The sequence below is a fragment of the Aspergillus karnatakaensis genome (genome assembly GCF_047715665.1).
Source record: "Aspergillus karnatakaensis strain CBS 102800 unplaced genomic scaffold BJY04scaffold_1, whole genome shotgun sequence".
Taxonomy (NCBI): domain Eukaryota; kingdom Fungi; phylum Ascomycota; class Eurotiomycetes; order Eurotiales; family Aspergillaceae; genus Aspergillus; species Aspergillus karnatakaensis.
The window spans coordinates 1,039,533-1,066,732 of NW_027395713.1; the positions used below are offsets into that span (position 1 = coordinate 1,039,533).

General features: G+C 51.9%; 14 protein-coding genes across 14 annotated transcripts; 7 read left to right on the top strand and 7 right to left on the bottom strand.

Annotated features, from left to right (window-relative positions):
- Positions 1-566: 566 nt before the first annotated feature.
- Positions 567-2,157, bottom strand: BJY04DRAFT_212653 (ankyrin repeat domain-containing protein; the record flags this gene model as incomplete). Its single annotated transcript, XM_073714644.1, has 4 exons — positions 567-1,036; positions 1,090-1,212; positions 1,259-1,542; positions 1,580-2,157. 4 exons carry the CDS (start codon positions 2,155-2,157, stop codon positions 567-569), a joined length of 1,455 nt encoding a protein of 484 aa, XP_073577438.1.
- A 796-nt stretch (positions 2,158-2,953) lies between these two features.
- BJY04DRAFT_225540 (uncharacterized protein) lies at positions 2,954-5,376 on the top strand (the record flags this gene model as incomplete). Its single annotated transcript, XM_073718225.1, has 3 exons — positions 2,954-3,102; positions 3,154-4,363; positions 4,414-5,376. The coding sequence occupies 3 exons, from the start codon at positions 2,954-2,956 to the stop codon at positions 5,374-5,376; spliced, it is 2,322 nt and encodes a 773-aa protein (XP_073577439.1).
- An 809-nt stretch (positions 5,377-6,185) lies between these two features.
- On the top strand, positions 6,186-7,742 carry BJY04DRAFT_212655 (FAD-binding oxidoreductase; the record flags this gene model as incomplete). Its single annotated transcript, XM_073714645.1, has 3 exons — positions 6,186-6,607; positions 6,686-7,195; positions 7,259-7,742. The coding sequence occupies 3 exons, from the start codon at positions 6,186-6,188 to the stop codon at positions 7,740-7,742; spliced, it is 1,416 nt and encodes a 471-aa protein (XP_073577440.1).
- A 1,020-nt stretch (positions 7,743-8,762) lies between these two features.
- Positions 8,763-10,075, bottom strand: BJY04DRAFT_176323 (ankyrin repeat domain-containing protein). Its single transcript, XM_073709456.1, has one exon. The coding sequence runs from the start codon at positions 9,784-9,786 to the stop codon at positions 9,181-9,183; it is 606 nt and encodes a 201-aa protein (XP_073577441.1). The 5' UTR covers positions 9,787-10,075; the 3' UTR covers positions 8,763-9,180.
- BJY04DRAFT_5387 (uncharacterized protein) lies at positions 9,644-10,478 on the top strand. The gene has a single exon (XM_073720590.1). It carries the CDS (start codon positions 9,901-9,903, stop codon positions 10,378-10,380), a length of 480 nt encoding a protein of 159 aa, XP_073577442.1. The 5' UTR covers positions 9,644-9,900; the 3' UTR covers positions 10,381-10,478.
- Positions 10,055-11,215, bottom strand: BJY04DRAFT_176324 (putative NUDIX domain). Its single transcript, XM_073709457.1, has one exon. The coding sequence runs from the start codon at positions 11,139-11,141 to the stop codon at positions 10,578-10,580; it is 564 nt and encodes a 187-aa protein (XP_073577443.1). The 5' UTR covers positions 11,142-11,215; the 3' UTR covers positions 10,055-10,577.
- A 140-nt stretch (positions 11,216-11,355) lies between these two features.
- BJY04DRAFT_176325 (OPI10 family protein) lies at positions 11,356-12,311 on the top strand. The gene has a single exon (XM_073709458.1). It carries the CDS (start codon positions 11,532-11,534, stop codon positions 12,210-12,212), a length of 681 nt encoding a protein of 226 aa, XP_073577444.1. The 5' UTR covers positions 11,356-11,531; the 3' UTR covers positions 12,213-12,311.
- Positions 12,312-13,389, bottom strand: BJY04DRAFT_176326 (type 1 glutamine amidotransferase). The gene is made up of 3 exons (XM_073709459.1): positions 13,074-13,389; positions 12,787-13,013; positions 12,312-12,677 (listed from the first exon to the last, which is right to left on the bottom strand). Exons 1-3 carry the CDS (start codon positions 13,312-13,314, stop codon positions 12,390-12,392), a joined length of 756 nt encoding a protein of 251 aa, XP_073577445.1. The 5' UTR covers positions 13,315-13,389; the 3' UTR covers positions 12,312-12,389.
- A 119-nt stretch (positions 13,390-13,508) lies between these two features.
- Positions 13,509-15,682, bottom strand: BJY04DRAFT_176327 (putative MFS multidrug transporter). The gene is made up of 2 exons (XM_073709460.1): positions 13,920-15,682; positions 13,509-13,871 (listed from the first exon to the last, which is right to left on the bottom strand). The coding sequence occupies exons 1-2, from the start codon at positions 15,643-15,645 to the stop codon at positions 13,753-13,755; spliced, it is 1,845 nt and encodes a 614-aa protein (XP_073577446.1). The 5' UTR covers positions 15,646-15,682; the 3' UTR covers positions 13,509-13,752.
- A 229-nt stretch (positions 15,683-15,911) lies between these two features.
- On the top strand, positions 15,912-18,302 carry BJY04DRAFT_176329 (Zn(II)2Cys6 transcription factor domain-containing protein). Its single transcript, XM_073709461.1, has 2 exons — positions 15,912-16,993; positions 17,039-18,302. Exons 1-2 carry the CDS (start codon positions 16,406-16,408, stop codon positions 18,233-18,235), a joined length of 1,785 nt encoding a protein of 594 aa, XP_073577447.1. The 5' UTR covers positions 15,912-16,405; the 3' UTR covers positions 18,236-18,302.
- A 223-nt stretch (positions 18,303-18,525) lies between these two features.
- Positions 18,526-19,942, top strand: BJY04DRAFT_212662 (WD40 repeat domain-containing protein; the record flags this gene model as incomplete). Its single annotated transcript, XM_073714646.1, has 2 exons — positions 18,526-18,770; positions 18,829-19,942. The coding sequence occupies 2 exons, from the start codon at positions 18,526-18,528 to the stop codon at positions 19,940-19,942; spliced, it is 1,359 nt and encodes a 452-aa protein (XP_073577448.1).
- On the bottom strand, positions 19,697-21,542 carry dbp7 (putative ATP-dependent RNA helicase). The gene has a single exon (XM_073709462.1). It carries the CDS (start codon positions 21,410-21,412, stop codon positions 20,021-20,023), a length of 1,392 nt encoding a protein of 463 aa, XP_073577449.1. The 5' UTR covers positions 21,413-21,542; the 3' UTR covers positions 19,697-20,020.
- A 1,083-nt stretch (positions 21,543-22,625) lies between these two features.
- On the bottom strand, positions 22,626-24,071 carry BJY04DRAFT_176333 (pantoate--beta-alanine ligase PAN6). Its single transcript, XM_073709463.1, has 2 exons — positions 23,871-24,071; positions 22,626-23,817 (listed from the first exon to the last, which is right to left on the bottom strand). The coding sequence occupies exons 1-2, from the start codon at positions 23,896-23,898 to the stop codon at positions 22,730-22,732; spliced, it is 1,116 nt and encodes a 371-aa protein (XP_073577450.1). The 5' UTR covers positions 23,899-24,071; the 3' UTR covers positions 22,626-22,729.
- Positions 24,072-24,224: 153 nt separating this feature from the next.
- BJY04DRAFT_176336 (lysophospholipid acyltransferase family protein) lies at positions 24,225-27,191 on the top strand. The gene is made up of 6 exons (XM_073709464.1): positions 24,225-24,946; positions 24,991-25,465; positions 25,512-26,190; positions 26,235-26,546; positions 26,605-26,861; positions 26,915-27,191. Exons 1-6 carry the CDS (start codon positions 24,397-24,399, stop codon positions 27,081-27,083), a joined length of 2,442 nt encoding a protein of 813 aa, XP_073577451.1. The 5' UTR covers positions 24,225-24,396; the 3' UTR covers positions 27,084-27,191.
- Positions 27,192-27,200: the final 9 nt, after the last annotated feature.

Sequence of the window (27,200 nt, forward strand, 5' to 3'; positions counted from 1 at the left end):
GTAGATGAATGGTTCGAAAGACTGCTTGCTACTGGCCGCAGACTACGGCGCTTGGAACTAAAGACGCCCCAGCATCTTGTAGATATCGCCCGATCTCGGTGAGCAACTCGTGAGGCAGAGTGGGCGCCATGTGGAGTCCTGATGGTGGTAGTGACAGCAGGGGGTGACTGCAGTGTTAACTTGACCCATGTGTTAAAAGGCTTTTCGTGAAGAAGGGTGTCAAACAAGACATCTACCCTATCGTTGTGGCTGTCGCTGTAAGTAGAGTCTTCCATGCTTCTTTCTTCTCATCAGCTCTACCTCTAGAATCTAGCTCACCCAAATTGATGATGCCGTGTTCTGTTGGAGGTTGGATGATGCTCACTAACCCTATGCACTGAGTTTGCAGCTACCCCGAATTAATTCAATACGTATCAACAGAAGGTGCGTTTTGCTCTGGGTAAATCTCTGGGAGCCGCCAGGCCGGGCAGTATAAGTAAGAGATATCTTTTGCCTCTATTTGGATGTTCCTTCTAAGGGTACAAGCAGACTGAATGTGTTGGATTGCCTTTGGCGGCTGGATAAGATCAGAAGGCCAAAAGGTACGGCTTGAATGTGATACGTGCGTTCTCAGTGTGCTCCGGGTCCATGTTGGGTTGGATCGTCGGCTTCTCTGGCTGTTGCGATGCACCTTCCACCGCGCCTGCCAACCTTCCGGAATTCCTAAACATGTCAATTATAGCCTCCGCGTTGCATTCGGCGCCCCCCTTGGCAGTAATCCGAGTAATCATACCATCCCAAGTACAAATATCCTCGTCAATGGCGGGATGCCGTATCAAAATCTTTACGACGTTGACGTGGCCCTGACTTGCAGCGTACCCAAGCGCACTGAGCCTGGTCCCAGGCGTTTGGATATTGATTTGGACCCGAGGATCAGCCAAAAGCAAACTGACTTTTCGCTCGTACCCGTTCGACGCTGCAACCATCAACGGTGTGCGACCATCAAGTTCTTGAACATGACGTCGACATCCGTCCTCTGAAGCAGAAGTTCGACTCCCTTATCATGGTTTCCAAGGCTGGCATAATATAGGGGTGATGTATTGCAGATACCACGCTTGTCAGGATTAACGCGTCCGTCCTCGAGGAGGATGCGGACCGCAGCATCACAGCCTTCCTTCGCCGCTGTATGAATTGGAGTCCATCTACCATCATCCTCAATCGACAGATCCGCACCTGCTTCTAGCAGAAATTGCAACATGTTGTGTAGATGCATGCTCACAGGCTTCGAATAGAACTGTCCTTCCCAGCCAGAGTCTTTCGTTGACATCCACTCCGTGCTCGAGCAGAATCTGAGCAATTTTCACATGATTGCGCTGTACCGCATTTTGTAGGGGACTCGTCCCCAGCCTGTGGACGGCACGTCCGGAGATGTCTATTCCAGGCATATCGAGCAACAATCTCACACACTCCTCTGCGCCTTCCCCGGACTCCATTGCCAGCGGTCCAGATCCCCCCCCATCCCTCTCCCAGGTTTGGGTCCACTCCGGGAAAAGAGAGTAGAACCTTCACAAAATCAATATGCCCATTTCCCACCGCAGACGTCAGCGCAGTCTTTCCTGAAGACGATTCATGATTAATGTCAACATCGTTCCTCGACAGAAGCTTCATGACAATATCCAGATGCCCCATTTCGCATGCGGCCATTAATGCTGTTCTTCCATATGTCTCCTTGAAGCCGGCATTGGTTGTAGAATACTCCAAAAGCATATCCACTTTCCTTCCTTCGCCAGTCAGACAGGCTTCATGGAGTGGGGAGGAGATTCCATTGTGAGTGACATTGACATTCGCCCCTCGATCTAGGAGCTCCCGAACAATGTCGTCATGCGACCACTTCGTAGCCAGCATTAACGGTCTCTCTCTCCTGGGCCCGCATTCACCGTTCACGTCCCCTTGTCCAGTACCATGAGCATATATGATTGTTTTTCGTTCTCCAAGTTTGATGGCCCAGTGTATCGCAGTGCCTTCACCGTGTCTGATGTTCTTGAGGTAGAGGTACGGTTTTTCTAAAAAGTAAAGCCGCCGGCTTGTGCGGATCAGTGCGTATAGGTCGCTTTGGGAGTCAATATGATGGTTTATGACATCAAGTAGAATGTTGTTAGGGATGTTGCCGAAAGACATGTCGTCGACTGGTGGAGTGAGGCTGCTGGATGTGAGGCAGCGCATCGTCCTCGTATTTGCTGGCCATGGACTCTCATCTCCCAAGGCGCTAGTCCGGAAATGCAGTGCAGGTGAGGGCTTAGTGTAATGTGGTCCTGCTACGAATGTATCATTGAACCCAGAGTGTTGATGGAGCTTCGAGTTAGGGCTAGGCGTGGAGCTACCTGGCTACTGGCTGTGTCCGGATCCTTGCCACATCATCGTTCTGGAATTTGAAATATACCTAGTTTGTCTCATAACATTTGCCCTATGCATTTTTGCTTGTGCTGCCAGTATATATATCCAATCTGCTTCGCATAGTACTTACACGAGAAGAAAATACCTTGATTCCTACCGACCTAGTGGTAGCATACAAACACAGCCCACACTGTATATTTCCGACCAGCCAGCCAGCAACACAGAATAACGCGTGGACATGTTGTACATTCTCGATCAACTTATGCTGGGACAATTGCGACAATAAGCAACGTGCAAAGCTAGGGCGATATTTCGATGGATTACAAGCCAGTGTTGCTCAAAGCCACTCCACCCAAGTTCTCGTTATGAACTTGCAATGAAAATTGTCTCGTCGTCGGCCGTTCGATCAGCGGTACCGGTAAAGCTTCGATGAGTTGCGAATCTCGGAGTACCACCGGAGGTCCCGTCATCGGATAGATCCGATGGCCCTCAACTCCGCAAAAAAACAAGCCCAGCAATCAAATAAGACCCAATTCAAAGCATGTTGTAAAATCATTCTTCGATCCCACGTTTTTCAACCATGCCCATACTGCGCCCCTCATTCCCTTTGCGGCGTTGCACGCCAATTGCCCGACGCGGGCTGGCAACCGCAGCCCTAAGTCGCTTCGAACCCGACTTGAAAGTCGACTTTCAGAAATTCCGGACAAGGATTGGATCATTACGGGAGAGGTAAACCTTTCTTCATTCGTTATTCCGTTGCAATGATTAATAAAAGAACAGTCTCAAGCGCCCCCTAACGTATGCCGAAAAAGTACTCTACAGCCACCTCGACACCTCCTTCGACGAGCCCATCACCCGCGGCAAAACACAAGTCCGACTCCGCCCCATCCGCATCGCCTGTCAAGATGCCACGGCCCAGATGGCGCTGATCCAATTCATGTCCGCTGGAATGGATACCGCTGCCGTACCGACGACTGTGCACTGTGACCACCTAATCGTTAGCCGCGACGGTGAACAGGCTGATCTTCCGAGGGCACTGGAGGCGCATAAAGAGGTTTATGAGTTTATGGAAAGTGCATGTCAGCGGTATGGGATGGGGTTCTGGAAACCTGGTGCAGGGATTATCCATCAGATTGTTCTCGAGAACTATGCGTACCCTGGGGGAATGATAGTTGGAACGGACTCGCATACGCCGAATGCGGGTGGCATGGGAATGATTGCAATTGGTGTTGGTGGTGCGGACGCGGTCGATGTAATGGCGGGTCTACCATTTGAACTTACGGCGCCCAAGGTGCTTGGTGTGCGCCTGCACGGAGCGTTGTCGGGTTGGGCGTCGCCGAAGGATATCATTAACAAGCTTGCTGGTATTGTTTCAGTAAAGGGAGGGACGGGGTCCATTATTGAGTACTTCGGACCCGGTACACAGACTCTCTCAGCGACAGGGATGGCGACGGTGTGTAATATGGGTGCGGAAACGGGGGCTACGACGTCGATATTCCCGTATGCGCCCTCTATGGCGGAGTATTTGCGTGCGAATCATAGGCCAGATATGGCTGCTGCAGTTGAGGGGGTTCAGCACGAGCTACGTGCAGATGAGGGGGCGGAGTATGATCAAGTTATCGACATTGATCTGTCCACGCTCGAGCCACATATCAATGGTCCGTTCACCCCAGATTTGGCGACTCCTGTGTCCAAGTTTAGATCAGCTGTTGAGGAGAACAAATGGCCGGCTTTGACTGCAGGCCTCATTGGGTCGTGCACGAACTCATCTTTCCACGATTTGAGCCGGGCCGCCAGTCTCGCGCAGCAGGCTCTGGATGCCGGTATCAGACCCGCCATGCCGTTGCTGCTTTCACCGGGTAGTTTACAAACTCGCGATACTCTCGAGAAAGCAGAGATCTTACAGGTCTTTGAGAAGGCCGGCGCTACTATGCTTCCGAATGCATGTGGGCCCTGCTGTGGCTCATGGGACCGAGCTGATATGCCCAAGGTCTGTCCATCCTGATCAGTTCCCTCAGCTAAGGTCACTAACAGGTACAGGGAACTAAAAACTCCATCATTACCTCCTACAACCGTAACTTCTCCGGCCGTCTCGATTCCAACCCAGCAACACACACATTCCTCGCCTCCCCCGAGATTGTTATGGCCAAGGCCTTCTCCCCCGATCTGTCCTTTGACCCTACAACAGACACCTTAACCACGCCCTCAGGCTCAACCTTCAAATTCACCCCACCAGCTGGAGACGCCCTTCCGACCTCAGGTTACCTAGACTCCGACCGCGCTTACGTCCCACCTCCAACCGGCGACCGGAGCACCCTCCCCGTCACGATCCAACCCACCTCGCAACGCCTCCAAAAGCTCACCCCCTTCGCACCTCAACGACCCGAAAACTTCAAAAACTGCTTGATCCTCATCAAAACCGCCGGAAAATGCACAACCGACCACATCACCCCCGCAGGACCGTGGTTCCGCTTCCGAGGGCATCTAGAAAACATCTCCAACAACACGCTCATTGGCGCTGTCAACGCGGAAACCAACGCCGTGAATACCGTCCGCAACCAGCTCACGAATACCGACGGAGATGTCCCCGGTACAGCGCGGTATTACCAGTCCCAGTCACAGCCTTGGGTTGTTATCGCAGACCATAACTACGGGGAGGGGTCGTCTAGGGAGCATGCAGCTTTGCAACCGAGGTATCTCGGTGGTGTGGCGATTATTGCGAAGAGCTTTGCGCGGATTCATGAGGCGAACCTGAAGAAGCAGGGGATGTTGGCTGTGACGTTTGCAGATGAGAGCGACTACGATCGGATCAAGGCGGCTGATCGAGTTAGTGTCGTTGGACTGGAGGGGTTCAAATCTGGGGTGGATTTGACGCTGAGAGTTGAACCGAGTGACGGACGAGATGCCTGGGAAGCAGGCTTGAAACATACGTTTACGGAGGAGCAGATTGGGTATTTCTGGGCGGGCAGTGCGTTGAATCTGATGGCGAGGAAGAGGCAGTGAGTAAGAATGTCGAGATACATCACTATTTAGCTAGCTCGGAACAGCAAGAGAGATGCTCGATAGATGTGTAGTACTACGTTTGCGTCAAAAGAAAAAAAGACATCTTTGGAATGAGAGAACGAGAGGGCAAAGGAGCCCCGAGGAACTATCGGATACATCCGAAGGGCGCGGGGACAGGCTCTCAGCGCAATCTGAATTCATGGAATACGGTTCTCAAGTGTAGTACTAGTGGGTCCGCATGTACCTCATAGTTATAGGGACAGGACAGCAGACTACAAACGATGGGAAGGTGGTCAGGGGGGGGGGGGGTAGTTATACTCGGCTGACCGTCACTCGCTGGCGATTTAGGTAGGCAGGAACGATCAGGTCCCCAGGACCACGGGTCGAATTTGCCCTGAGCTTTCTTCTCTAAAGTGCTGCCACTAGCAGGAAACTACGACAGCGAGCTTGCTGATCCGCATGCGAGAAGGTGGTTTATGTGGTTTACAGGGCGGTCCACGACGCTGCCGAATCCAAAGACCGTCGTAATGCGAGATTGACTTAGGATGCCATGGCGATAGCACGCATGGAGTACTAATATCTATCATTAGTTCCACCTGTGGTACAAAGAGTCGGTCAGTGCATACTCCATCGCCCAGTCCTTCTAACTGCACTGGTCATCACTTACACACTAAGGTATAAATACCAATGCTATAGCTGATGTCATTGCTGCCCTCCATACTCAACACACGTTGTTCATTCCCCTCCTCAAAATATCACCCTCACCCATTTTCGCGTTTCACACTTAGTGTCAAAACTGGCTTCCTGCAATGGCAATCACCAACGCTATCAGGTCTTTACAGGCCGTGTTCCCTGCCGGCCAAATCATCCTCCCCGCTACGGAAGAGTATGATCGAATCAACGGCTCGTACCTCTCAGCGTTAGAAAGCGATATCACGCCTGCCTGTATATTTCGCCCTGCAAGCGCCAATGACGTAGCACTGTTCATTCGGACCATCCAGCCGCTGAACGCTCCTTTCGCGATCCGCGGTGCCGGCCAGCAGCCCCTTCCTGGCTGTGCCAACATCCAGGATGGAATCACCCTTGACCTGGGTTCTCTGACAGGCGTCCAAATCAAAGATGGAAGTGTCTTCATTGCAGCTGGCGAGAGATTGGGGCCTATCTATGAGATTCTTGGAGCTGAAGAGCTTGCGGTCACCGGGTCGCGATCTGCGAAAGGGGGCATTGGAGGGTTAGCATTATCTGGTATAAACAATTTCAGAGCATGTTACACGTAGTTTCTTGAAGAATGACCGATTACTTTATTTAGAGGCGGCCTCTCCTTCTTCTCTTCCCGCGAAGGCTTCATCAGCGACAACGTCCTCAACTACGAAATCGTCCTCTCCACCGGGGAAATCGTCAATGCCAACAAAAGCGAGAATCCTGACCTGTGGATTGCCCTTCGCGGAGGCGGAAACAATTTCGGCGTCGTAACCCGCTACGACATCCGCACATTCCCACAAGGACCCTTCTGGGGTGGCAGCATCTACTACCTCCAGCCTTCATTCGCCGGTCAAGTCGACGCGCTAGTCGCTGAGCTGAAGAAGCCTGATGCGAGCGACGACACGCATCTTATGATCAGCGTCGGGTATGCAGCCCAGTTCAGCCAGACGATGTGTCAAAATCAGGTTTATTATACTGGAAAGTCGGACACTGTACCAGACGTGCTGAGGCCATTTGTTGAAATCGAACCAAAGATCGACCAGATTAGCTCGGTCAGGGTCCTTGGATTGAAGGATGCGGCGAGCGAGCAGGCAGCTGTAGCTATGGAGAAAGTCCAGTGCGTACCTAATTGGTCTCTCTACTTGTCATACTACAACTCGTTAGAACTAATCGGATGCAGGTGCGCATACTTCAACCTGACTGTCAAGGCCGATGCAGCGACACTGAAAGCCGCAGCCGATATATACACGGCCGCGTTAGAACCCATCAAAGCCCTTGACGGTCTCGTCTGCTCGCTAACCCTTCAACCATACCCTCTCTCGCTCCTCCAGAAGTCCGCAACGCTAGGCGGCAACTCTCTCGGCTTGTCTATCCACGACGGCCCCCTTGTCTCTCTTCTCCTTCTTAACTACTGGAGGAACGAAGAAGACGACAGGCGGATTCTGGACCTAATGGACAAGACGGCAAAGGATATCGAGGCGGAAGCTTCGAGGCGCAATCAGCTCGTACCATTCAAGTACTTGAACTACGCTTTCGAGACACAAGATCCAATTGCCTCGTATGGCGAACAGAGTGTGGAGATGCTGAAGGAAGTAAGTAGGAAGTATGATCCCGAGCGGCTGTTCCAGAAATATGTCCCTGGCGGATTCAAGGTTATTCGATGAGCTTAGGCATTTCTCAGCTAAAGTACCCTTTAGCCCTAATAACAGTTTAGTCCGTTTTGTGGTATTGTCGAAGAACTTCATCTCTACATGTATGGTCCCTTACGCGGGGTCTAGGGCTTGAGTAGTCGTTCTCAACTCATACCAACAACCCATCTGAACTATTATTCGCCGCCCGGCTGCGAACCAAGACCTAAAAAGTCGTAGAATGCTAAGCATCGGGTGGAGGTTCATCCACCTTGGTTGATGCTGATATTGAGCCTCAGCAAGCCCCGTATCTTCACGCAACCTCTGACATAACGTTGAGGTGATACAATAGGTTGAGGCTTTACAACGGCGATGGGCAGCTAAACATAGTACACAGGTGACTATATTGAACTAGCTAAGATATTATTCCTGATAGGGCATTGGGTGAGGCTGCAATCGCGGCCAGTCTGCACGAATGTTCGGGACAGGCAGAAAGGGGTTGTCGAAGATGATTCTGGCGATTCTCATCTTTTCCTCCCACAGTACGTCCACCATTGTCGGTTTTTTCCAGCGAAGGCAATAATCTAGTAAAGCCTGCCCCGCAAATCCATAGAGGTCCACTCTCCCAGTCCTGAGTAGCAGCCGGAGGATTCTGCAGCATCTCCACTCGAAAGTAGGCGCCGTTACTGCCTTCATGAGCAGTGCTTTCCCTTCTTCGTCAACGAAATACGGGTCCACTCCAGCCTTGAGCATGAATTCTGTGACTTCCACGAGACCCCTTTCGACCGCGTACTGGAGGATTACCTCACGACCCTTTGAATCTAGCTCGGGGTGACACCGCGCACCAGCTTTCAATAGGGCGGCGGCGGCTCCATCCTCGTAGCTGCGAAGGGCTAGGTCCAGAGGGGTCAGACCGGTCTTGTCAATGGGATTCAAAGCAGCCCGTGCCTGGACAAGGAGCTCCACGACTGCGATCCGACCAGTTACTGCAGCGATAGCTAGAGGGGTACGACCGTACTCGGGCTCTGGGCTATTAATATCTGCTCCAACATCCAGCATTACCTTGATAACGTCGAGATAGCTGGCTTTCACCGCTCTGACAAAAGGGCTAGGAACGCCATCAGTTCCGAGATCCAGCTGGCTCCCTGCTTGAAGTAGCCTTCGTAATAATGTGGCAAATCCCTTGCAGGCTGCATAGTGGGCGGGATTTTTGCCATCGTAGTCCCTGGCGTTCGGGTCTGCACCCCTTTCTAGCAGCAGTTCGACCCATTCTATAAGGTGATACTCGACCGCTACAAAGAGAGATGTTTGCCGCGTCTGTACTTCTCGCTTATCAACCCTCGCACCCACATCAAGCAGATGCCTGGCTACCTCAAGCGAGCGCGCTTTGACCGCCTGGAGCAGCGGGAATTCGTGTCGGTCAGGAAAGTTGTTCGGATCGGCTCCGTGCTCCAAAAGGCATTCGACCATGTCTTTAGCGTCCCAGATCAATGGAATCGGCCAATGCATCGTAGCCGTATCCAGACATGGGGCATCCGTGTTCAAGAAGAAGAGTGGCAACGTTCGTGTTCCTGCTTTCCACCGCGGACTGTAGCAATAGGTACGAGGCCCTTTTTCCAAAATCATCGATCCGTGCTTTTTTGCCAACGAGTATCCTATCGACCAAGTCATAATCCCCATACATCACAGCGAATACCAGTGGCCGTCGACCTAGTTCGTCTGGCGTATCGACATCGGTTTCTGCGTGCTGTAGAAGCACATTCACAACATCTGTGTGGGATCTCGCAATGGCCTCTGACAGTGGTGGCGTACCATCGTCCTTGTTGCTCTTGTTGGGGTCTGCACCATTCTCCAGACATTTGCTAACCGTGCTGGCATTACCATGAGTGACTCCCCACCAGAGGGCGGATTGTCCTGATTCGTCGATGTTTTTCTGATAGAGATCGGGGGTGTAAGTCTCGTAATACCCTCTGTTGGTTCGGATGAGAGCGCTAACGTCCTTTTGGCTATCGGCTTGGTTGAAGATATAGGAAAGTATCCTGTATGGGAGCCTCCCTAAACGACCATTTGTATTGGCCATAGCTGGAGAGGAATGGCAGTTATGCAATGTAGCAATGGTTTGGTAAGAAATATAAGAGCTAGCGACAGCTCTAAGATAAGGGGTATTTGATAGAAGATAGAATGATTAGAAGTAATGGCTGACCAGCATTGTTCACAACGAATGAAGCCATCATCAACAAACACATTGTGGCGGAAGCTGGGAGTATGCAGGCAACCACGACCCTCCACCTTCCTCCCTCCACCCGTTCATTTCCAAGTAGTTGATGTCTTGGAAATAGTTAATATTAGTATCCTTCTGTATCTTTTTTTGCCCCTGAATCGTCCCAACATTGACAGAATCACTGCTGTCTCGCTGAGATATCCATGTCAATCTGTCGTTAAAATCATGTGGGCGACGGGAGAAGAGCTTCGGTTGACAAGCTTTCGGCGCACCCGCTTCTTAACTCTCGAGGTATCGGTTTCCTCCTGGGAGCCACGTGGGCACCGAAGGAGGTGTTCCAGGATTGGGGTTTCCATGGTATGGACTCTACCTTTATACTTACCCTTAAGTGGCCTTGTGGCAGGTGGTGAACGAGACTCCGTCTATTGGTTTCTGCAGGTGAGGGTGCTGTAGGCTCGAGTGCTTGCAGTGGCAAAGTTTCGCTTGCTTTCATCGCGGCGGTGGGAACAAAGTACTGGAGAAAGAGAGAGAGAGTAGGCTGGGCCGCACTAGTACTGTCAGGCATTACATCGAAGAGCATATCAAACTATGTCGGTAATTTCTCCCGCCGAGATGGACATCGTCACAGTGCCTTTGGTTGGTTGACTTGGTTAAATGGGATCAAGCGTCTGCGTCTCGTTGCGCTTGCTGGTCTCGACTAAGTTTATGGCCCGTTCCAGGACATCGCGATCCTTTTGAAATGTTAGTTTGCGTATGGCATCCTCGTAGTCGAAGAAGTCCGCCCTAAAGGACCCATGACTTGGCGCTGCACCATCAACCGCTGCAATATACCACCAGATGATCTTGACATCGGATCGGGGTGTCAATTCACGATGTGTTACCATGAACGGCTCATCTGAGTCAGTGCGCAAGCGAAGCTCATCGGGAATATCCTCTGGATCGCTTGCTCGTGGTGCTCGAGTTTTCATGGCCACTGGATGCACGTGGCAGCTGTAGCCGGTCTCTTCTTCAACTTCTCGCAATGCAGCCTGGCGCCGAGACTCGCCTTGATTCCTTCGACCTTTTGGGAGGTACCACTCGTCTGATTCTCCGTACGTGTAATTGATTAGGCAGACGCGATGCGGCTCTTGGGACATGTCGAAGAGGACGGCACCGCAGCTTTCGACGAACTGCTCAGATGTGTATTGTGTGGTAGGATACTTTGACGTAGCCATACTAATCAAATAATTTGAGCGAGTTCCGGCCCTTGATCCAAGGGAACTATGTTTGACTATAGCGATGTTGAGGCTCAAATGTCAACCAGGGATGGATGCAGGTGGCCGGTGGGGTATCCCCAAGAGGACAAGGACTCACGTGACACAATGTCCAGCTTATCGATAAGGGCCATGCACGATTTCGTCACTACTCTTTTCTTCTGCGAGTTTCCATCGCAAACCTCAATATCAACCCATCGAACATGTCCATCGACCACATATCCTCTGCAATCTACCCGACCGTATAGCTCTAATCCGCGCATCCAGCAACCCGAAACATTCCAGCCCCTCAATCCCCGCACCACCAGCTAAACCCCACCCTCATCCTCAAAACACGACCTCCGACACGCCATGTTCAGCATAATCCTCCCCGGCCGCCCGTGCTTAACCGACATCGTTGCGATCGACCCGCAACCAACCGGCCAAGCCACAAAATATGCCTTCACCTTCCCCCTTCAGCCCTCATTCAGCGAGCTCGTCGTGTTCTTCCTCCCGGGCACCGTCCTCCCAACCGATACCGCAGCGGCGATATACATCCAGTACCCAGGCGCGGAATTCAAATTCATCGGTGCGCTGGCGAATGAGAAGCCCTCTGCTTTGATTACAGTAAAGCCGCCGCGACGAACGGAGGATCAAGATGAGGACGAGATGCTTGATGAGGGCGGGGTAGGCGGGAATAATGGTGAGGGGGGTACAGTGACAGTAGGAATCTCAATTGAGGGTGTGCAGGTTGTTGCGCCGCTTTTGGCAACACTTGAGGCAGAAAAGGCGAGCACGGGCACAACAGGCACAACAGGGCCATCAACGGACCTGATCCGGCAAACACCGCAACAGAAGGGGATCAGTACGAAGGTGCTTGCGCAACGGATCATTGGGAACGCATTCAATTTCCTGGCGAGCTTTGCAGCGGGGGATTCGACGGGAAGAGGGAATGAGGTTGTGCCGCTGAAGGCGTTCCAGGACTGGTGGACAAAGTTTGAGAGGAGGGTTAATCTCGATCCGACGTTTCTGGAGCGGGAGGATCCGGCTTGATCTCTATTTTTTGGGTCGCGGCTGCTGTATTGGAGCGCAGCGCGGAGTATAATAATATCTAGATACCATTTTCTTAAGCGAATCTACAGACTGCTTATCTTCAGCTCACCCCTCCAGACGATGGTCTATAGTATATACGCTGAATCAACATGCATCAAACCAAGGAGCCCTCTACTTCTACTCCAACAAAAACCTCAAGAACGCAATGCCAATCCTCACCCCATCATGCTCCTTCTCCGCCCTATTCAGCGCATCTTCCGCCTGCTCCTTGTCGAACACACCTGCAGCAGCTCTCAACTCAAGAATCTCCGTCATGATGTCCCCACTAAACTCCGGATGACCCTGGACAGTAATAAACTTCCCCTCCTTATACATCCCTTGCACTTCGCATCTCGGCGAACTTCCTAGGGATGTCACGTCGCGTGGGTATGTGTAGACGATGTCGCGGTGCATTTGTTGGATTTTCTATATCAGCGCCATGATCATTAGCATTGGTACAACACAATTGCACCTCGATTGGCGCACAAGGATAAATAGAGGCGGAAAGATGTGTGTGTGTGCGTGTGTGACTTACAAGCTTATCAACTCCAAAAATCTCCCTCCCCTTCTGGGTGAGATCAACATCACAAACCGCAATCTCCCAGCCCGCACTATTCCGCCCAACCTCAACGCCCAGCGCACGCCCGATAATCTGATGTCCGAAGCAGATTCCTAGGAGCTTTACGCGCGGGTGCGCGAGGGCCTTCTGCGTAAACTCCACCAGTTTCAGTATCCACGCGTGGTCTTCGAAGGAGTTGTGTTCTGATCATCATTAGCCTCAATCGTTCGTCTCGTGACAACTGTGAAACAGAGGGTACGTACTCGATCCGGTGAGCAGTACCGCATCGAAATCCTCTAGATCCGGATATGTCTGTGCTGTCACGACATCAAATCTTGAAATATGGAGTCCATTCTCAGGATCGAGTTTCGTTGGCTCATTGAGTGCCTTTGCGCTCGCTTTGAGCAGGGTGGTGAAGACGCCGACGTAGCCACCATATTTGGCGTTGGACTTTTCGGGCGGGGTGTCGCATTCGAGAACGGCGATTCGGAGGGGGGCGGGCATTGTTCTGTGATCTAAGATGGGCTGCGGTACTGAAAGTGTGAAAAAGAAAAGCTGTTGGTGAAGGTAGGATGAATTTGGCTGATAAGCGTGAATCGGTTGGGGTGGCGGCGCTCTTATCAAGCGGGGTTTGCTTGCGTTCTCGGGGTCGGGAGTTGGACCCCGCACCGCTGTCGGATCGGCTTCCCCGGCTGCATGCTCAGATGCTGGTCAGGTACGGGCCGGACTATTTGAGTTACTATTTTATTGCGCCTCGGATATATCATAATATGTTGTTCATTCTTTTGCCTATTTTACATTTTGGAGGCTAAATCCAAAACTTCAACTGAAACTAAGCTATGCTATGCTATAGGATATGAGAAAACTTTTGACAAGGTGGCGCGATATGTGCAATCTGGTGTAGTAAATAAAATGCAGGGTAACTTACGATCATCCAGCTCTTCAGGACTTCTGACCCAAGCGAGGAAGCTTAACCCCGACGTGCATCGCCAAGTTAAGAGCACCAAAAACTGCAGCCGAGGCAAAGGTCAACCGAAGGGCGGCTGCGTACGATTCGACAACTGTAACGGTTAGTCTCGTTCGAGTAATGCAAAGCAGATATGACATACCCTGCCCCTGATGAAGGGGATCTAGTTGTGCAATTGCCTGCACGGATTTGCGGACGAGCTGGATAACAGCCTCCTTGTCAGGATTGGTTACACGCTCCTCGAGTTGGTAGACAAGTGTATTTTGGAAGATCCAACTGCTTGTCGCCACACCCAAGACCGACCCGAGATTCCTGAATAGACCCAAGGTGGTGGTCGCAACGGCTTGCTCATCGGTTTCACTGGTAGCAAGGACAGATACCATGACCGAGGGGAAAGCGAAGCCTTGACCGAGACTCGAAAGAGCCACGCAGATCATAGCGACGATATCAGGCGTGTCCACTCCCAGTGTGGAGGCAGCACAGCCTCCGAGGAGCAGGAAAACATCACCAATCATCACGGTTGGCTTCAGACGTCTGGACCAGGTAATCAGAAAGCCAGTCGCAACGCTAGAGGATGTTACCGCGAGAGTTGACGCAAGCAGCCTGAGGCCGGAGTCTGTGGGTGTGGCGAGCTTGACGGCCTGGAAATATAGCGGAGCATTGAAGACCATGGTGTTTATTGATAAGGAACCAAAGAAGTTTCCAAAGATCAGAGAAGCGCGGGGGTTCTTGGCTAGCAATTGAATTGGCATGACTGGTCTTGCAACCCGTCTCTCGTAGGGCACGAAGATCACGGCCAAGACGACAGAAAGAACCAGAGACGTAATGACGATTGGGTGAGTCCAGCTGTAGACGTTACCTCCGAGGTTGAGACCCATGATCAGAGTGGTAACGCAGAGGACCAGCAGAGCTGACCCAATAAGGTCGATGCTCAGAAGCAGTTGCGTGAACCTCATTCTCTCGTTGATCGGTGCCTTCAGACCGAGCCCGGCTGGCGTGGTCCAGCACGCAACTAGAAAGTAAACGAAGATAAAGGGTAGCTGCACGAGGAACGCACCTCGCCAGCCGACTTGATCACATAGGTATCCGCCAAAGGCAAGGCCGAGAAAGCCACCGGCGCCGAGACAGAGGTTAATATATGATTGATAGATGCCGCGGTATTCAATACGAACCAGGTCGCTTGACAAGATCATACCCATGGAGAAAACACCGCCTGCTCCAAGACCACAGATAGCACGGGCGGCAATGAAGCTACCAATGCTCTGCGCGGTTGCACACCATGCGGTAGTAAGGAAGAAGACGGCAATGGAGAAGAGGTAGACAGGCTTTCGGCCGAAAGTATCTGAGACGCGTCCAAAGAGAGGAAGAAAGGCAGTCGAGGTCAACAAGAACGCAGTGGAGAGCCATGAAGCCGTGTTGGAGGCATTAAAGTGCGATGTGATGACAGGATGACTCGAAGCCATCAAGGTCGCGTCAAAAAATCCGATAATGTATCCCAATTGCACACCACCAAAGATCAGCCAAAATTGAGTGGGGGTGACATTGATGAAGCGGGCGGCGTAGCCAGTGGGCTCGATATCAGAGCGCCCGCCTTCAGGGTCTTGCGATAAATCCCTGCTTAGAACTCTCTCCAGGCCAGCGTCTACTTCAGGGGCCTGGGGAAAGGCCTGGGGAATTGAGCTGACTTTGGATAAGCCTAGAAGAGCGGCCTCTTCATCGTCATTAAGGTGGGTGGAGGAGTCGGAGCTTGAAGCTTCAGCCGTGGAGGTTAAATCGCCAGCCTTGCCGGAGTACTGGTGGCGACGGTCATCCTTCAAGAGAGGAGTGGACTCGGTGGCTTGTCCATCTGGAGGAGGGGAAACTGTCATACTAGGCAGGTGGTTAAGAAAGCTGAAAGAATATGACAGAGGAAAGGAGGCGGGGAGGAGATCTGATAAGAAGCTTTGATTTAAAAAGAGTCACTCGACAGATTTTGCAGAGCTATAGAAAGCGCTAATGCACGCGATGTCGTGATGGTCTCTTGAGCTGAAAGGGAAGGAGCTGCTTTCTCCAACTGCTGTGTTTCAGTTTGCTCCGCTATATACAAGCGAAGTCCCGGCGGCGTCCTTTTATGAACCCAAGCTGTCACTGTCCGTTCCTCTTAATCAAGATGAAAACCAACATGGTCCTCGGGTTGATGGTGAAAAAGCAGGCAGGTGGATCCGATCTCGGGATGGAGCATGCTGGGCACCTGCGGGCAAAGGGCACGGCCTTCTCTTTCCAGTTTAGCCTCGTTCTCCTCTGCTTGGCGCGTCGGAGAAGCTTCAACCTGCGAGTGAAATTTTATCCCAGCTTCACGTTTCCTGCCGTAACTGACAGGCCTGTCGCGAGCATGTTGGACTGATTCAAAGCTTGATCGACTCTCTGTTTCACAGAACCTTGTGGTTGAAATGGAAATACGCCAAGTCTCCAAGAATCACATCAGAGCTCAATGTTGCCGCTTACTCTCACCTTGAGATTCCCTGACCGCGACCACCTCCTCGGTACAAATCTCGAACGTCAAGCATTGCATTCGAATTTGCATAATCCTACTATGGCTTGGGGCAGCAGCGCTTACCATAGGTACTGAGCTCGACCACGCTACGCGCTATGGATACTCCCGGCACCCACACCTTCACAGCTTCCGACTCTGAAAGTGCAACGCTTACTATCAATGCCTTGAAAATTATCCAAGCATCAGCAAGCGATGCTGATCGCGAAAGTGATGCCTCTGTCAAGAAACGGAAGCGCGTTCGCACCGGCTGCTTCACATGTCGGGATCGCCATTTAAAGTGCGACGAAGCGCTAGGCCGATGTCAGAACTGCAAGAAATCCGACAGGATTTGCAGGCGGGGCGTCCGTTTGAATTTCGTCGACACTCAGGTATCTGCGCCTCCGACCTACATTGCACCAGCTGCGGGGGGCAGTGTAACCTTTCGGGATGATTCCCGAACCATTGCATCAGAGTATGTCGGGGGCTTCGAGACGTATCCGCCTCCCCAACAGGATCACCCGTTAGAGAGCCCTGCACTTCAAACATCTACACCAGTACAGCCTGGCTTGAATCCTCTCTTTCGGAACACGAAGCACGGAGCGAGTCGGCACGTGTATCTGGAGAACCCAGCGGAGCTGTCATTATTGTCGGCTTTCGTCAGTCAGATTGCTCCTTGGATGGACATAGCCGACGAATCCAAACATGTAAGTATTGCTATCACCTCTGGGGTCTTGCTCTGACCCGTAAAGTTTTCCCGCATCTTGCCCTTCTACACGCCCGAAGAACCTCTGTTACACGCTACCTTCGCCGCATGCGCGGGGTGTCATGTTACGCAGCGTTCTAATCAGGCGAATGAAAGAATACACCGCCACAGCATCGCAAACCAAATGCTCTCAGATTCCTTGCAAGATGCAGATCACGACTTGGCCTTGTGTGCAGCCGCGGCGGTTGTTCTGGAAGTTGCTGAGATGTTAATATCTGGGCCCATGCAGAGCGCAGAGCGCAACACCTCAGCCTCCGCAAGATCCCTGATCCGACAATGTCAATGGAACACTCGCACCCCAGGACTTGGCGCGGCTTGCTCGTGGCTCAGCATTCTGAAGGAGCTGCTAGACTGTCTAATCGCTCAGCGCACGCTTGTGTGGTATCCCGACACTTGGGGTGTTGACATGAGCTTTGCGGCCCAGCCGCTACTGACAGGCAGCGAGGAGTTGTGGACGCAACGTATTATTTGGATCTGTGCAAAAGTTTCCGACTTTCGTCTATCATCCAGTGGACGAGGGGCTAGTAAGTCCACTCGCGGTGCTGAAAGCCACCGTCTTCAGGAATGGGAGCTCTACAACGACTGGTGTGATCGATGGATCACTACGGTTCCGAGATCTATGCTACCGCTTGGTCAGGTGCAACCGTGGCAGACTAATCCACCCTCTGTTTTCCCCCAAGTGTGGCTCCTTGAGCGCTCCGCAAGTGTAGCTCAAATTCTGTACCATATCTCCAGGATCATGCTTATTGAGGCAGACCCGCTGCGACAGAGTGTCTCCGCAGAAAGGCAGTCGGAACAGCAACACCATGCATACAATGTCTGCGGCATCGTGTCGAACGACCGTGACGCTGGGATCCCTATCTTCTCGGCTTATTTTCTTGCTATCGTTTCAGATTACTTGATAGATAGAAAGGCGCAGGAGGAAGTCTTCACATTACTAGACCACTTCAACGGCACTAGTGGAATGAATATCGACCGAGTTAGAGGACAACTCCAACAGAAATGGAACTGGAACTCGTATGCAGGGCATGAACCGGCGCAGAACACTACGAATCCCACGGAGTCCCTTGATTTCAGCGCGTCGAACCCCAATCACGAATTTCTTCAAACCGGGCTTGATCCTTTTACTCACTTGGCGGACAGTGAATCGTACATGGATCAACATGCCTTCGGCCAGCATTAGCCGGACAGTGCTCATTATCAACTGTACTTTGGAGCGTTATACCCAGAACATAGATAACCCCCCATGCAATAGATCATTTCCACTGCGTATCTGCAATGTGTAGCTAGATGGATACTCCGGGTCGCCCGCCAAGACCAGCCTCGCCGCCCACATGGATGGATCCCCATCCCGACTTCTTTCAACCATCCATCTCCACTCCCCTCAAAAATAAGAATCAACAACAAATCATGACCTGAAGGCTCTACATATTCTATACGTCTCTTTTCCCTTTTCAGTAAATGCAAGATTCAATGACAACCGAGTCCCGCCCCGCAGCAACCCCAACCTACATCCTTCGCGGTCATGTAGCACCCATCCACGCGCTCCAAATCTTCAGCAACAACCTGCGCCTGGCATCTGGCGACGCAGAAGGATGGATCGTCATCTGGGATCTTATATTCAAGCGTCCCGTAGCTGTCTGGAAAGCTCACGAGGGGGCTGTTCTAGAAGTCAAAGCCTTCACGCTCAGTACGGGGAGGGTAACGGAGATTTATACGTACGTCTTCTTTCTTTTCGCTTCAATACGCTTGAGACCTGAGACTGATTCGGTACAGGCACGGAAGGGATCATAAGCTCCGTCTTTGGCGGATTAGAGCTCAGGATGAGGAGGTGTTAGGGAAGGTACTGCCTGTTGATGCGATCCAGGGTCAGAGTAAGAGTCAGGCTCAAAGTCAACCATGGCTTGTCCATTCATTGATGGTAAACGCGTTGAACTTTTGCGCATTTTCTATGCTCTTTCTCCCACAGAGCGAAAACCCGACCCTGGCAAACGAGGATGGAGAAACAGGCGACGTTCCACCCTCAGCATCCCTCGTTGCGGTCCCCAACGCCCTCGATTCAGGCGCTATTGATCTCTTCCATCTGCCTAGTGAGCGGCGAGTCTGTACAATCCCGCCTAACCCGTCTGTGAAGACGGGGATGGTCATGGCTGTCCGATTGGTCCGGCGGTCATCGTTGAATGCGGATGGAACTGGGGACGGAGATCTCTATGTTGCTTCTGCATATGAAGACGGACATGTCATGGTCTTTGCCTGTCCCGGGTTTCTTTCTGCTAGCTCATCATTTACAGCCAACCCCACACACACCACGAAGCAACCCAAATGGGAAACCCTTTACTTATCGCGCCCACATACCCAACCTGCACTATCCATTGACGTCGCTCCATCAGGAGAATACTTTCTCTCGTCCTCGGCGGATGCGAATCTCGTTAAACATCCAATTCCCATTCTAACTTCGAGTTCATCCTCAACTCGTGAAATGCCACTTAAGAGTGTCAATACGAAGCACGCGGGCCAACAGGGTCTACGAGTTCGTTCAGATGGAAAGATCTTCGCGACAGCGGGGTGGGATTCCCGTGTACGAGTTTACTCCGTTAAGACGATGAAGGAGCTCGCGGTGCTAAAGTGGCACAAGGAGGGGTGTTACGCCGTTGCGTTTGGAGAGATTTTGAACTTGGATTCAGCTACGTCTGATACGAATGGTGTTTTAGGTGAAGAAGAACAGCAGCAAGAGCAGGAGGATGAAAACGAGAGACGAATCATCCACCAGCCAAAAGAACAATATTCGCTTGCTCAAGTCCAGCGCCAGCGCAACCTGAAGGTCCAGAACACGCACTGGCTCGTCGCCGGCTCGAAGGACGGGAAGATCTCATTGTGGGATATCTATTGAGGTTGAGTCAACAAGTCAAGTCAAGTCATGAAGCGCTATTTACAAACGAAGCAATAGTCAAGAACAGAGACTGTACGGCTATGCAAGATTAAACTCGCTTGCGCCGCCCATATGCTCCTTCATCTTAGCTCGCATCCTCTGTGCCGCGAGGGTAACATCATTTGCACCAGAAGCAGGAGCATCATCATCATCATCCCGACCACCACTGTACGCCGGAGCCTTCCTCTTCTTTCCACCCGCCGCCGACTTCCTCTCTGCCTTAAAGTCCTTCTTCGACTGCTCCTGTCCCGGCCTCAGACCCGGAACATTGATCTTGCCCGGCCGATCACGCAGGGCGAAGCTCTTCGCCAAATGACCCAGGTGCAACTCCTTGATATTGAAAATATGGCGCTCGTTCGCAATATGCGTGGCATAGGCCCTGATATGGGATTGATACGCGCGTCTCGCCATCTCAAGGTACTCCGGGTTCTCAAGCGCCCACCGCTCCAGATCGAGCTGCCACTCTGTGGCTTTGTCATCCCAGTCTTTATTCTGGGCTTCAACATTACCACCAAACCCGCGTTTGAGCATTTCATCGGCTGTTGTGCGAGTTAGTGCCTTTCCGCCATCGCGGTACCCTTTCTTCAGGATGTCGACGTAATTCTCTTCGCAGCCGGGGAGGAGGAAGATGTGTGCGCGGCCGTCGCGGCCTAGACGGGCTGTTCGACCGATTCGGTGCAAATGTTCGTCTGCGCTGAAGGCCGGGTCGTATTCGATTACGAGGTCGACATTCGGGAGATCGAGACCGCGAGAGGCAACGTCTGTGCAGATTAGGACGGAGGGGTCACGGTTCTTGGCGAAGGAGTTTAATGTGGAGGTTCGGACGTGCTGGGGGAGTGAACCGTGGAGCTTGTACAGTGTAACGGCGTTGGAGGGGTTCGAGAAGGCGGTTGCCGGCGCGATTGTGCCGGCTGCTGTGGCGGGTGAAGGTTTTTCTGTTTCTTTCGTATCTTTTTCTTCGTCGTCGCTAGAGCTGGAGTTGGAGTTCGAGTTGTCTTCGTTTGACTCCTGGTTCCCGAGTTTCCGGGTGAAGACTTCGAAGTGGAAGTTTACTGAGTCGGCGCAGGAGACGAAGACAATGGCTTTCATAACCGAGCCTTTGCGCATGAATGTTCGTTTTAAGTAGGCTGTAAGCGAGACGAGGCGGAGTTTCGATGCGACGATAGAATAGGACTGCTTCAGTTGCGCGGGGACTCGGAAAGCCGCATCTTCATCCTTTTCTCGATCCTCATCCTCATCCTCAGGATCGGCCTTGATGTGAACCGCATCCTTCAAACTGATCTCTCCCAACTTCTGCACATTCATCTTCAGTGTCGCTGAGCAAAGGATCGTGGCTTTCTTCGCTGGAATGCCTGGGATCCGACTCGGCCGTTGTCTGGCATCAAGCTTCGAGATAATCCCCTGTAACTCCTTCTCAAATCCCAGCTCCATCAACCGATCTCCTTCGTCCAGCACCAACCACCGCACATTGCTCACATCCAACACTTGGGTATTCTCCAGATGGTCCGCCAATCGACCCGGTGTCGCAACAAGGATGTTCAGGCCCTTCCTCAGCCTCGCCTTCTCACTCTTCTTCTTCTCCCCACCAATCACCGTCCCCGCCACAATCCAATGCGCACACCGCAGCAATCCTTCCAGCACAACAGAAATCTGCTTACACAGCTCTCTCGTCGGCGCAAGAATAATCGCAAACAGCCCACTATCCCGATGCACGTTCGTCTCTTCCTTCTTCGCCTTAGACAGATCCATAATCCTCTGCACAAGCGGCAGCAAATAAGCCAATGTCTTTCCCGAACCTGTCTCAGCCTGTATAAACGCATCCGTCTCTTCCTTCAGCAACTGCTGCATTGACGCCCTCTGAATCGCCGTCGGAGCCTTAAGCTCCAGCTTCGTAAGCAAATGCGCCGCTAACGTCGGCGACAGGCCGAGATTCGTAAATGTATCAATGCCGTCAATTAGCGGCGCATTTGTCGGTTTCGCATCCTCCACTTCCTCCTTCTCCTCATTTTCAACGGCGTTCTGCGGGCGCGGATTCTTCGAGAAGAGCGACGATACAACCTGTCCGTTTATTTTCTTCGGCTGACCTTTCGTTCCTCCCTGTCCAGCTCCTTCTCGAGAACTATACCCGCCCTCAACACGCTGTCTCTTGGCCGGCCGATCGCCAGATACCTGTATCCGGTTCGGATTTGATCCGCCCTCTTTATCCGCTCCTTCTCTAGGTCTTCTGGGAGCACCGCTCGCCCTTGACGCAGCGCTTTTCTTCACGCCCAGTCGCTCGCGCCATGTACCGCCTTTGATCTTCGTTTCCGGTTTCAGGATCTCGCTGGGGAGGGTGAAGTTGAGGAGCATGCCATCGTCGGCCATTTTGATGGAGTTTATATGAGACTCCGGCAGCAACTGAATGTCCCAATGGATTATAGGGGATGTTTGGGGACTTGTTTGTTGCGGCGGGTGGTAGTAGCATCGGGATTGGAAATTTTCCCGGGCCGATGTTTTGCCGAGCCCTCGACGGGTGCCCTATTTCTGGTTTTGGAAGTTGGGAAGAGTCTCCAGGGCTGGGCTCCAGCTGTCAAACTTCAACACGGTAGCAGATGTTGGTTAATTTCACTGGTTCATTATCAAGAGATTTATGCCCAAAATCCTATGAAGTTTAGAAATTCGTGATAGATTTGAAACATGTCGAAACATGCTTTGGCGGGGTCATATATACGAATATATAATGTACAGCTACATCAGATATATATAGTTTTATTTCGTCTCAAACGCTTTGCCACCCCAGTGTTTCGGCTTCAACACCAGGTTATCGATCAACCGCACAGGGACCTTGCCATCGCCGAGTCCACAGTCTTCTCCTGAATTTGTTTTCTCTAGCGGAGCCATCTTAATCGCACCGCTAAGGACCGCTCCCTTGACAGGATTGACCTTTTCAAGCTCATCCAAAGAATCCACGTCAGCTAACGAGATATAGTCGACCTCAAACAACGCTCGTTGTGATGGTGGAAGAGATTTCTGCTTCGCTAATACATCCTCGGTTATCTTGTTGGCTGCGTCGAGGAGCTCCTTCCGGCCAAAGTGTCCGTAGAAGTATGCGCTCTCAGCGGCTCTCAGCGCTTTAATGAGCGTGAGTCCGACGGCGCGTCTCCTCGCACCTAGGTATACGTTTCTTGAACTCATAGCCAGCTCATCTTCCTCGCGCATCGTGGGGATTATCCGGACTTGTGTATCGAGGTGAAAGTCCTCCACCATCCGCCGGATAACAACTGTTTGTTGAACGTCTTTCTGCCCGAAATACACCCGCTCCGCCTGAACAATGTTGAAAAGCTTCATGCACACTGTCGCTACACCCCGAAAGAAAACCGGCCGTGAAGCACCCTCAAGCTTCTTCGATACCGGTGTTATCGTAACAAAAGACCCATCGCCATCGATTTCAGAAGACGGTGGAAGTGTCGGGTACATCGTTTGCGCCGTCGGCGCTAGTATAGCCACGATCTGTCCACTGTCATCTGTAGCACGAAGCTCTGTATTCAACTGCTCCAGCTTGGCCATATCGGCGTCCCATGTGCGCGGGTAACTCGACAAATCTTCGTTCACGCCAAACTGCGTCGGATTGACGAATATGCTCACGAAGACGTCTGAGTTCTCGGCTGCAGCTTCGCGGATCAGGGAAAGGTGACCTTCGTGTAGCGCGCCCATTGTGGGCACGAGGCCGACGGTACGTTGTGAGAGGAGGATCTCGCGGCGGTATTTTCGTAGTGGAGGGACATCGCGGAAGACTTGGAAGGAGTAATGGCGGAGGGAAGAGATCGTAGAGGGTTTCCTGAAGAGGGAGGAGGCAACTGGGAATATTTGAGGTTAGATGATGCTATCTAGAGCTGTCAAGGTGCCATACTAGCTAGTTGCCTTGGGGAGCGAAACATGGTCGGTTGCCCGCGGCGTACCGTCTCGTGAGTGACGAGTTGTACCACCAAAGGAAATGAGGTCAAGAGGAGATCATGAGGAGTGCGCGACCTTTCTCAAGTATCATGAGAAGTTTGTAGAGAAATCTGCTTGAGCTGCAGCGTGCCGACGATTGCGGCGTGGAAAACGTCACAGCGCGGGAGTGCCTGATTGACACCGCAGAAACAAGGCCGAAACACGATGGATCAATATCAACAACCGCGGAAGAGGCAGTATCACGTGAGATACATCCTCGGTCGTCGGAGGGCAACAAGTCTGGGGCAAAGAACGGATCCCGGCGATCATAGCGGTTTGTTGGGATTTTAGCTGCTGCGGAGAGGGAGCTTCCATTTCCTCTTCTCATTATGTCATGCCATCTTTCTCTTCCCATGTCTACGACTCTTAGAAACTCCAGCGCCTTGCCTTCTTGACCTACCCTCACATTCCCTCCTCCGCCGTCCCCCGATCTTCCCCTCACGATGTCGGGAAAGTCACCCGTGGGCGAGTCGGCCCCCGATCTCGAAATCGTCGGCGACCAGGTCACCATCCACCCCAGCGGATATACAGGCGGTCCAGAGCCTCAGGATGGAGGAATTCCAGAGCGGAATCTCATCAATCACATGGCGCGGTTTCGCGAGAACCCGTTCGATTTCCTTCGCGAAGTTAGCCTATACATGATGTCGGGGACTGGATGGCGCGCCTACGACGACGTGATCGGACAGCCGATATACTATTCTGGGTTTACGGATAACATCAAATCGCACATTCTGGCCAGCCCGATCTTGCAGGGCAAGGTAAAGGAGCTGGCGGAGGCGCGATTGGCCGTGGAAGACAAGGAGGGACTGCTACAGATCAAGACTGGTGCTTTTGCCCGGACGCGGACGCAACGGAGGAATGAGCTGGAGCATAATCTGAAAGAGGTGGTGGATTCGATGCTGGATAATATGATTTGCAAGATGGAAAGCAAGAGATTTATCCGGGGTGCATACTATCTCGCGACCCAATTGCTCACCCGAGCTTATCACCAGGGTAAGCTTTCTTGGCCCGTATTGCATATTGCGCTGACAATTTAGGTATCCACGTATCTAGCGAAGAAGTTCTCCAATTACGCGGCTTTGCCGAAGAGGCTGCCAAGAAGAAGCAGTCGATCGTCTTTTTACCGTGTCACAAATCGCACGTCGATTATGTGTCGCTTCAGATCATCTGCTATCGCCTGGGCATCGCCCTGCCGGTTGTCGTGGCAGGAGATAATCTGAACATTCCTCTAGTCGGCGCATTCCTTCAACATGCTGGTGCGATGTGGATTCGGCGGAGCTTCGGAAACGACCCGCTTTACAACACTGTCGTGCAAGCGTACATCGACACCCTTCTGCAGCAAGGCCACAACTTTGAGTGTTTCATCGAAGGTGGTCGGTCACGGACTGGAAAGCTACTGTCGCCGAAATTTGGAATCTTGAGCTTCATCGTCGACAGTTTGCTTTCGGGTCGTGTTGAAGATACCATTATATGCCCTGTTAGTACACAGTACGACAAGGTTTTGGAGACTGAGTAAGTGATGCATCGTTTCTACCATTCAGGTACTAATACTTTATAGGTCTTATATTAGCGAACTTCTTGGTCAGCCCAAGCGAAAGGAGAATCTCGCCGACTTCCTCTCATCCTCGTCTGTTTTATCTTTGAAATTAGGCCGGGTAGACGTTCGATTTCATAAACCGTGGAGCTTGAGAGAGTTTATTGTTGGACAACTATCGAGGCTACCCGAACAGTTGCAGTTAGACAAGGGAGTCCAACTCAGCTACACCAACCGAGGTCGCCTCCTGAGGTCATTAGGATATAGGGTCCTTTCCGATATCAATGACGTTTCGGTCATGATGCCTACTGCCCTGGTTGGAACGGTTCTGCTGACCCTTCGCGGACGTGGAGTCGGAAAAGCCGAGCTTGTTCGGCGGGTAGAGTGGCTTTGTGATCGCGTGCGAGCCAAAGGTGGCCGAGTCGCACACTTTTATCGCTATCCGACAGAAGTTGTGGTTGTTCGGGCGCTCGATGTCCTAGGGCCGAAGATTGTTGGAGAGGTCACTGGGCTTGTGGAGCCGACATACTTTGCTGTAGACCGCTTCCAGCTTTCGTTCTATCGCAACATGACGATCCACTTATTCATCACCGAGGCGCTTGTGTCTGCAGCGATGTATACAAGAGTGAAACTCGGTGGTGGACCTTCGCATCAGCGTATCTCATTTGGTGACCTCCTGCACAACGTCACGTTCCTTTCACAGGTATGTTACAGGTGCTGAAGATGCGAATAATGCTGACTAGTTAGCTCTTCCGTGGCGAATTCATCTTCCCTCCTGATGGCTTGACTGCCAACTTGGACCACACCCTGCGAGTCCTCGAGAAGGACCAGGTCATCACCGTTATTAGAGACTCCGCTGGCTCTCCACTATATGTCGAGCTTTCAGATACCGAGCGCGAATGCGGACGCGAGAACTATGATTTCTACTGCTTCCTTATTTGGCCGTTCATTGAAGCCTCGTGGCTCGGTACGGTGTCTCTTCTGGGCCTTACTCCACCTCTTGACGGCCCGAAGGATGTGTGGATTGATTTAAGCAAGGCACAAAATAACGCACAGCTGGTATGTTCATGCACCTTCACGTTTGTCAAACGCTAAACGCTAACCGCTAACCTGATAGCTCGGTAAAACACTCTACCACCAAGGTGATCTATCCTACTTCGAGGCAGTAAACAAGGAAGCCCTGAAGAACTCATACGAACGGTTCGCTGAGGAGGGCATAATCATCGTCGCAAAAAGCAAAGAAGCTCGAACTTCAACAAAAATGAGATTAGCTCCTGAATGGACGCCTCCTCGAGACCCAGAAACTGGAAAGCTCCTTCCTCAAGGCCGCCTCTGGGACTTTATGGAGTTGATTGCGCAGTCCCGGCGCGAAGGGTACGCACCGCACCCTGCCTTGCTCGTTTGAAGGATAGAGCTAATTTATGCAGGAAAAACCGTCGAGACGGCGCAACCGTCTCCTCCCGGGTCCTTACCATGTCCGACCTGGTCGGTCGTGCCTTGTTTGAAACTGCCGAGGACCGCAGCCCGGCTAGCGATGTTGATATTTCGACGCGCGCACAGCGTAGAAACGCTATTACTCCCACGTCTAAGCTGTAGGCCTATGTTTATACTTCTTCCTGGCTTTTTTTGGTCTTTATCTATACCCCCGCTGTTCTTTACATTCATGTATCATATGCCCATAATAAACTGATACTATCCCTTATACCATATATT